The sequence below is a fragment of the Sinocyclocheilus rhinocerous genome, unplaced genomic scaffold, assembly GCF_001515625.1.
Source record: "Sinocyclocheilus rhinocerous isolate Xijiao unplaced genomic scaffold, SAMN03320098_v1.1 scaffold1186, whole genome shotgun sequence".
Classification (NCBI taxonomy): Eukaryota; Metazoa; Chordata; class Actinopteri; order Cypriniformes; family Cyprinidae; genus Sinocyclocheilus; species Sinocyclocheilus rhinocerous.
The window spans coordinates 480,352-489,901 of NW_015630341.1; the positions used below are offsets into that span (position 1 = coordinate 480,352).

Below are 9,550 nucleotides of genomic sequence, written 5' to 3' on the forward strand. Positions count from 1 at the left end.
TAATATATATATTTAATATTAAAAAAATATTTATATGAATTTGCAACGTTTTGTGTGATTTTATTCTGATATTATTTTATTTCCTGAATTGATTGATTGAATGTTGCATGCTTGGTCAAATAAATTAATTAAATATATTCAATATTTAAAAATATATATTTTATAAGAATTTGCAATGTTTTGTGTGTTTTTATTCTGATATTATTTCCTGAATTGATTGATTGAATGTTGCATGTTTGGTTAAATTAATTAATTAATTAAATATATTCAATATTTAAAAAAATATTTGCTACTTTTTGTTCATATCCGGACATTCTTTATTTATTTCTGTTTGGTCAAATAAATAAAATATATTCAATAAATTGTAAATATTTTATATGAATTTGCAACTTTATATGTGCAATTATTCTGACATGTAATTATTATTTCTACATCAATTTGAATGATTTAAATAAATAAATAAAGGTGATATGATCAGCAGCAGCTGTAAGCGGTCAGCAGGTGGCGCTGCTCCTCTCATCCCAGAGTTTAATGGTGTCTAACTGTTTGAGCTCAAACTCCAGACGAGACGCTGAGTTTCTGCAGGTGTTGTTTTCTTCTACAGGATGCCAGAACGCAGCTCGAGCTGGACAGTTTGTTTGTATGATGGAGCTGCGCGAGCTGTTGCTTGTGAGCTGTGAAGCTGGATCAGGAGGAGAGCACGAGGAGAAGCACGCAGGTGTGCAGTCTGTGGAGCTGTGTCTGACCGGAGGCTCTCCGTGGGGCTTCACTCTCAGAGGAGGCCTGGAGCATCACGAGCCGCTGCTCATCACCAAGGTATTCATTCAGCACCAGTGTTATTCTAGTATTATTTATATACAGTGTTGGGGGTAACGCACTGCGAGTTACCTAATCAGATTACTTTTTTTCAAGTAACTAGTAAAGTAACGCATTACTTTTTAATTTACAAGAAAATATCTGCGTTACTTTTTCAAAAAAGTAACGCCCGTTACTTCGTTTTCCCATTTATTGACTGACAGCTCTCATGATTAAATGTGAATTAATCATCCCACTCACAAAAAACAGATTCAGTATTCATCAAAATGAATGCAAACTCGGAATATGACGCAAACCTGCAATAATTAAATATGTTAAATAACTATTTATTAACTGATGTCTTTGCTGCTGACCTTTGATGATCCAGTTCAACCAGACTAATGAGCAAAAATTACTCTAGATAAACTAACAATTGTGCTTCATTGTTTTTTTTATTGTTGAAGAGTGTTTCTTCTCCTGTGTTCTGCTGTACAGACGTGAATTTACTTTTGCTTCAGCCTGAGGTTTATTAATTAAACTTTTTGATGTGAAAGGGCTTTTATATTTGCTATAAACAGAACTTCTTATATTAAAAACAATCAAGCCCTGCTCATATTTTAGATAAACTAACAATTGTGATTCATTGTTTTTTTTTATTGTTGAAGAGTGTTTCTTCTCCTGCGTTCTGCTGTACAGACGTGAATTTACTTTTGCTTCAGCCTGAGGTTTATTAATTAAACTTTTTGATGTGAAAGGGCTTTTATATTTGCTATAAACAGAACTTCTTATATTAAAAACAATCAAGCCCTGCTCATATTTAAAAAGTAACGCAAAAGTAATCTATAAATAGAACTTCTTATATTAAAAACAATCAAGCCCTGCTCATATTTTAAAAGTAACGCAAAAGTAACGTAACGCATTACGTTCCATAAAAAGTAACTAAGTACCGTAATTAGTTACTTTTTTATGGAGTAACACAATATTGTAATGCATTACTTTTAAAAGTAACTTTCCCCAACACTGAACATCACACACTTTCATTCCTTCTTTTATGCTCGAGCAGGGGTTTTCAATATTTTAGATGCCAAGGGCCCCCAAATATGAGCATCCTAATTCGAGAGACCCCCAATCCTGACATTTAAAGAGACCCAATTAATATTGTGAAAAATGAATACTATAAAATATTATTTGGCAAAGATATATATTTTTTATTATTCTTTTTTTTACATAAATCTGTAGTTACATTACATTACTGTACTGTAAATCTATTTATTTCTATTTTTAGTGTTTATTGTATTTTTGTTATTTCGTATTTTGTAACTTATTTATTTTTATGATTCATTTATGGTAGTCAACTCATTTATTGTAAAATAATTTTATTATTTATTTAAATATAATTCTATTTTATTCTATTCTATTTTCTATTTTAATACTTTTTTATGATTCTTTAATTTTAATCTAATTATTCATGTATTTATTTTAAAAAATGTTATTCATTTAAATATAATTTTATTTTAATCTTTATTATTATTATTGGTTTTTATTATTAGGTGTTTTCCTAAACTTTTATTTATTTATTTATTTATATATTTGTTTATTTACTTATAATCACAAATTGAGCAGCCCTACAGATAAGTACAGTAAACCAAGAGCTCTTTAAAAATGCATTTTAAATTGAAATTTTATGCAATTTATATCAGAAAAATCACTATTAGATTTTTCCTCCAAATTGTTCAGCCCTTGTTTGTTCACAGCATTTGAGCGCAAATACAGGAACTCGATCAAATGAAGGACATTCACACAAGTGTTCAAATACTGTTTAAAACAGCCACTCGGTGACATTACAGCGTTTATTCTGTGGATTAAGCTGCATGAAAATCCTTTTCCCTGTAATTCCCTGTAACCTTATTCTTGTGTAATACTTCACCGTTTCTTTAATGTGAAATATAACAGCACTGCTGCACAAAAAAAGTCCAAATCCTCTGTTAAGTTTCACACGATCTACTAAAACAAGCGTTCGCCGTGTTTCTGAATCAGTCCGTCGTTCACTGCATTACTTCATCTTAAACCACCGAGCTCACTTTTCTGAGCACTACTGAGTGTGTACTAGAGCGCAGAGGAAATGATTCAACACTGATCTGAAATCAGCTGCTGTGGGTTTAATCTAATGTTTCCAGCTGCTGAATATTTAACGGCTGCGCTTGGGTTTCAGCTGAAGGCATCTGATAGGAGCTCATACTTTCTCCTCTGTATACTTTCAGGCTTGTTTTACTACAGCGGTCTTGATGAGCTCTTTGAACTATAAGCAGTGAGCTGGCTTTCTGACTCGTGCGGTGACGTTTGTCTAAACATGACTAAAACAGGACCCTACGAAAACCATTTTATTTTTTCTCAAATTCTATTTTAATATTTTTGGATTAGGTTAAAATTGTTTATTTAAATCTAATAAAAATTGTAAATAATAATATAATAAAATTTTGCAACGTTTCTGATAAAGTGAATTCTATAATAAAATAATTTATAATAAAAATTAATAATTTAAAAATAATTATTAAACACATGCTGCTTTTATTGTTTTGTTCATATTACAGACATTCAACATGACTAAAATAAGACCCATACAAAATCCATTTTATTTTTTCTTAAATACCATTTTAATATTTTTGGATTACATTAAAGTGGTTTAATTAAATGTAATAAAAATAGTAAATAATAATGATATAATAAAAATGTAATAAGAACAATAATAATCATGTCTAATAAATGCAATTCTTAAAACAATTCTTACAATTTAATAAAATTGTAACAAATAAGATATTTTTATTATTTTGTTCATATTACAGACATTTAACATGACTAGAATAAGACCCTACAAAATCCATTTTATTTGTTATTTTTATATATTTTTGGATTAGTTTAAAACTGTTTAATTAAATGCAATAAAAATTTTAAATAATAATAAAATAAAAGTCTAATAAAAATAATAATAATGAAAAAGAACGTCTAATAAATGTAATTCTTAAAACAATTTTACAATTTACTAATTTAATAAATTGTTGGTAAACACATGATGTTTTTATTATTTTGTTCATAAAACAGACATTTAACATGACTAAAACAAATCCTTTTTATTGTCTTAAAATTGTCCATTTAAATTTTTTTTTTTTTATTAGGTTTAAATGGTTTAGGTTAAAATTTAATTAATAATAATAATAATAATAATAATAATAATAATAAAGTATGAATAATTAAAATGTGTTATATAAATATTTTATATTTATATAATTATGTATTTATTTATTTAGTATTTTAAATGATATATAAATAAATATATAATTTATAGTATACATTTATTAGACAAAAGCATGTCTAATAGATTTAATTCTTAAAATATTTGTACAATATTTTTTACATTTTTTATAATTTAATATTAACACTTTTTATCATTTTGTTCATAAAACAGGCGTTTAAATTAAACAGTGTTGCTGAAAGTTATTTGGACACAGAAGTCACACTGAATTTCTTGTCATCATTTCATTAGAAATCAAAGTATCAAATCAAGTGTCACTTGTTGCACAAACACTCGACGTTTAACACTGACACATGTTTTCTTGTGGATTTTAACTAAAATGGTTGGTTGATGGTTTATTGCTTGAAAATAAAGAAATTATGCATGTTAGTATTGTAATTTTATAGTTGTATTTTAAATAAAATTATTATTATTATTAATTGTAATCAATATTACATTATTTTACTGTGCAATAGTATTATTACACATGTAATATTTATTATTTTGTTTATTTTATTTAATAATAATGGTAATTATTATTATTATTAACTATTTAATAATTTATTTTAATTATAACAAGTAAAATGATTGTGACTTGAGAGTTTATTGTGTGGCTTAGGTTGAATATGTTTGTTTTTAAGAAATAAACGATGTTTATGTATCATTCCTGAGCAGAACTTCCAGCAGATCTGCAATCGGCAGAGAAGCAAACCACATCCCTCCCAACATGGAAGCTGCAATAAAATATTCCATATATAACCCTAGACGTGTCAAACATGAGCAGGAAAAGAGCTGCTTCGTCACTGGTGGTTTAATTGCAGGGTCTGTTATCAGGGCTTCAACAGCTATTTTAAACCTTCAGTGCAATAATGTCTGCCAGTGCAGTAAAGCAGATGTAGATGTTCTTGTACTGGCAGACAGCGCTGTTTGTTTTAAACTCTCTGTGTTTGGTTGTTTAGGTGGAGGACGGGAGTCGAGCGGCGCTGGGTCGACTCCAGATCGGTGACGAGATAGTCAGCGTTAACTCGGTTCTTCTCAGCGGTTACAGACTGGAGGCCATTTGTCTGGTGAAAAGCTCACGTAAGACGCTCTCTCTGGGAATAAAACGGTAGGATTCACTGTTGACGTCCACGTAAAATCAAAACTGACCCGATTTGCTGGTTTACTTGCTTTTCGGTTAATGTCCCTTCCAACCTCCTGTCTTGCAGAGACTCTGGCAGAATTCAGAATCGCATACTAGAACCAGACTATTTCTGTCCTATAAATATACGGCAGAAATAGTACAAGTAATTCCTAAACCACCCAAAGTTTTCTTCTTGAATATACTATTTTTATCTGGAAATATGTCACATTATAAAAACAAATGGGTTAAGATCCATAGCAACACCCTGGCAACCACCCAGAGCATCCATAGCAACACCCAGGCAACCACCCAGAGCATCCTAGCAACTGCATAGCAACACCCTGCCAACCACCCAGAGCATCCATAGCAATACCCAGGCAACCACCCAGAGCATCCTAGCAAATGCATAGCAACACCATGGCAACCACCCAGAGCATCCTAGCAAATGCATAGCAACACCATGGCAACCACCCAGAGCATCCTAGCAAATGCTTAGCAACACCATGGCAACCACCCAGAGCATCCTAGCAAATGCATAGCAACACCATGGCAACCACCCAGAGCATCCTAGCAAATGCATAGCAACACCCTGGCAACCACCCAGAGCATCCATAGCAAATGCATAGCAGCCCCCTGGCAAGCACCCAGAGCATCCTAGCAAATGCATAGCAACACCCTGGCAACCACCCAGAGCATCCATAGCAAATGCATAGCAGCCCCCTGGCAAGCACCCAGAGCATCCTAGCAAATGCATAGCAACACCCTGGCAACCACCCAGAGCATCCATAGCAACACCCTGGCAACCAACCAGCCCATCCTAGCAAATGCATAACAACACCCAATCAACCACCCATAGCAACACCCTAGCAACCACAGAGCATCCTAGCAAATGCATAGCAACACCCTGGCAACCAACCAGCACGCGCATTTGTATTACTGATAGATGCCTTTTAATTCAACCACCCAGAGCATCCTAGCAACTGCATGGCAACACCCTGGCAACCACCCAGAGCATCCATAGTAACACCTAGGCAACCACCCAGAGCATCCTAGCAACTGCATGGCAACACCCTGGCAACCACCCAGAGCATCCATAGCAAATGCATAGCAGCCCCCTGGCAAGCACCCAGAGCATCCTAGCAAATGCATAGCAACACCCTGGCAGCCACTCATAGCAACACCCAGGCAACCAACCAGAGCACCCTAGCAACCGTGAATGCAGCACGGACATTTGTATTACTGATAGATGCGTTTTAATGGTTGGCACTTTATTTTTTCACATTGTTTTTTATTTTTTAAATATTTAAAGTAAGTATTTTATGAGAGAATGTTTAAATTAAACTTTGAAAGATTAATGGAAGAAGTCACGGTTATTATTTATTGGTTGGTTAACTAAGGTTATTGGTAAGGATTAGCTGACCAATCAGAAAATAATAATAAATAGATTCAATGTAAAAAATAATTGATACATTAATCAATCGTTAAAATTATTGTTTGTTACAGCCCTAGTAAGAATCATTCTGGATCTGAACTGAAGCATTCCAGTTTTCCTCTGAGATTTCGTCGTTATGCTGACGGGTTTATGATTGATACTTTTGCCAGACCATAATATATGCTCTGTGTTCGGATGGAGCGGATTATTGCTGAGCCACAATGATGGGCTGGGTCACGCGGTGTCGAGTTTCTCCTCAGCGTCTGATGGAAGGTGTAGCTTCAATGTATGACTGTCTGGAAATGACACTCACACTGTGAATATTACACAACCGCACATATATTTTGCTAGATGTTTATATCTGACTTGAGTGCTTTAGTCAGCAAGTGGTTTTATTAATATGGTAGTTAAATTTTTATTCTCGTCAAGGACAACATTTTGGCCTGATTGCACTACTTAACCTGGTGTAAACAAGTTTCAAACAAGAATTCAGCCCATATATGACACCATTATTTTTATTTATTTTTTGCCAGTTTAGACCAGAATATCACAGAAACTTGAGGGTGGGCTTTCTGCACTTCAGACAGGATAACAGCACCCTAGCGACTGCATAACAACACCCTGGCAACCACTAAGAACACCCGAGCAACCACTCAGAGTCATTGCACAGCAGCACCCTGGCAACCACCCATAGCGTCCTAGTAAATGCATATCAATGCCCAGGCAAACACCCTATCAACTGCATAGCAACACCCTGGCAACCACTAAGAACACCCTAGCAACTGCGCAGCAATACGCTGGCAACCATTCAGAGCCACTGCATAACAACACCCTGGCAACCGCCCAGAGAGTCCTAGTAAATGCATTTCAACACCCAGGCAACCACCCTGAACACATTGGCAACCACTAAGAACACCCTAGCAACTGCATAGCAATATGTCAGCAACCACTCAGAGCCACTGCATAGCAATACCCTGGCATCCACTCAGAGCCACTACAACCACTTGGCAAATGCATATCAATGCCCAGGCAACCACCTGGACACCCTAGCAACTGCATAGCAATGCCCTGGCAACCAGAGAGTCCTAGTAAATGCATTTCAACACCCAGGCAACCACCCTGAACACATTGGCAACCTCTAAGAACACCCTAGCAACTGCATAGCAATATGTCAGCAACCACTCAGAGCCACTGTATAGCAACACCCTGGCAACCACTAAGAACACTTTAGTAACTGCATAGCAATACCCTGGCATCCACTCAGAGCCACTACAACCACTTGGCAAATGCATATCAATGCCCAGGCAACCACCTGGACACCCTAGCAACTGCATAGCAATGCCCTGGCAACCACTAAGAACACCCTAGTAACTGCATAGCAATACCCTGCAGTCCACTCAGAGCCACTACATAGCAACACCCTGGAAACCACCCAGAGCATCCTGGCAAATGCATATCAATGCCCAGGCAACCACCTGAACACCCTAGCAACTGCATAATACCCTGACAACCAGCCAGAGACACATTTGCTAGGACGCTCTGGGTGGCCTGGCAGGCACCCAGGGCCACTGCACATTAACACCCTGGCAACCACCTATAATGTCCTAGCAACCGAATAACTACCCAGAGCATCTTAGCAAACTGCACAGCAACACCCTTGCAACCACCCAGAGCATCCCAGCAACTGCATAGCAACACCCTAGCAAATGCATAGCAACACCTTGGCAACCACCCAGAGCTTCCTAACAAACATATAACCCTAACCCACCCTGGCAACCGCACAGGTCCACTGCATAGTAACACCCTGGCAACCACCCTGAGCATCCTAGCAACTGCATAGCAACACTCTGGCAACCACTCATTTTATAACTGTTCACAAGTTTTGATTTGTATTTGTCACATATAGTTTGTTGTATTCCATTTGAATGTTAGGTTCAAACTTAAGCACAGTGTAAGTAAATGCAGCACAGAACAGCAGCAGAGCAGTCCTCTGAGCTCCGCCACAGCTCTCGCTCTCTATTGTGCTGGAGTTTGAAGCGTCATTCTGTGTTTTACAGGAGTTATGGCAGAATCACCGTGACGTTTGTGAGTCGGTGACACCATTATTTGACATAGCAGAACAAAAGGACCATTATTATTGTGTGCTGGTTCACGCGTCACACTAAAGAGGCCCAAGGGCCGGCCATTGTCTGTCATCACTGCCCCGCTGGGCTTTATATGCCGTTCTGGGGCCTTTGGGTTGCATTTGCCACCAAACGTCTGTCATCAGAGGCTTTCTGGGAATCCTCCAGCCGAGTTTAAATGGATAGTTCAACCAAAATTAAAAATGTGCTGTTAGTTTACTCACTCTTAGGTCATCCAAGATGTAGGTGATTTTTTTTTTTTTCTTCAGTAGAAAAATTGAGAAGATTTTTAGCTGAAACCGTGCTCCTTGGTGATTCATAAAAGGCAAGTCAGCAGCTGCTCGTATTTCAGAATAAGAATTAAAAAAAGCATATCAAGGAACACAAAATTAATACCTGTGACTCCTGATGATATATTGAGGTCTTATGAAGCGAAACGATTGGTCTGTGCAAGAAACTGAACATTATTTACAACATTATTACCAGTAATCCAGATTCATCAGCTCACCTTCTTACATAAACAATGAGAAACCATAAGACCGTTCATTTCACCCCTTCATTCAAGTGTTCAGTTCACGCATGCGCATATCAGCGACTCAACGGTCTTCGGTCCGAGTCGAACTGTTTCCTCAGTTCAGTGTCTGTTGGAGGAACTGAAGCGCTGAATGATTCATTCATCATCGGATCAGATACGCTGCTATTTTGGCTCATTTCAGGTGGCAGTGACTGTCAGGCGTCTGAAAGTGAGTTTTGATTGAGTAACTTGTAGATCTGTGCTGCTCGAGCCA

General features: G+C 36.4%; 1 protein-coding gene across 1 annotated transcript in view; it reads left to right on the forward strand.

The window, feature by feature from the left end:
* Positions 1–501: 501 nt before the first annotated feature.
* Positions 502–9,550, forward strand: part of LOC107740069 (protein Shroom2-like) — a 29,037-nt gene continuing 19,988 nt past the window's right edge. The window contains exons 1-2 of the mRNA XM_016552345.1: positions 502–816; positions 5,044–5,192. Of these exons, the coding sequence (XP_016407831.1) occupies positions 532–816; positions 5,044–5,192 (434 nt within the window). The 5' untranslated portion in view covers positions 502–531. The remainder of the gene's footprint in view (positions 817–5,043; positions 5,193–9,550) is intronic.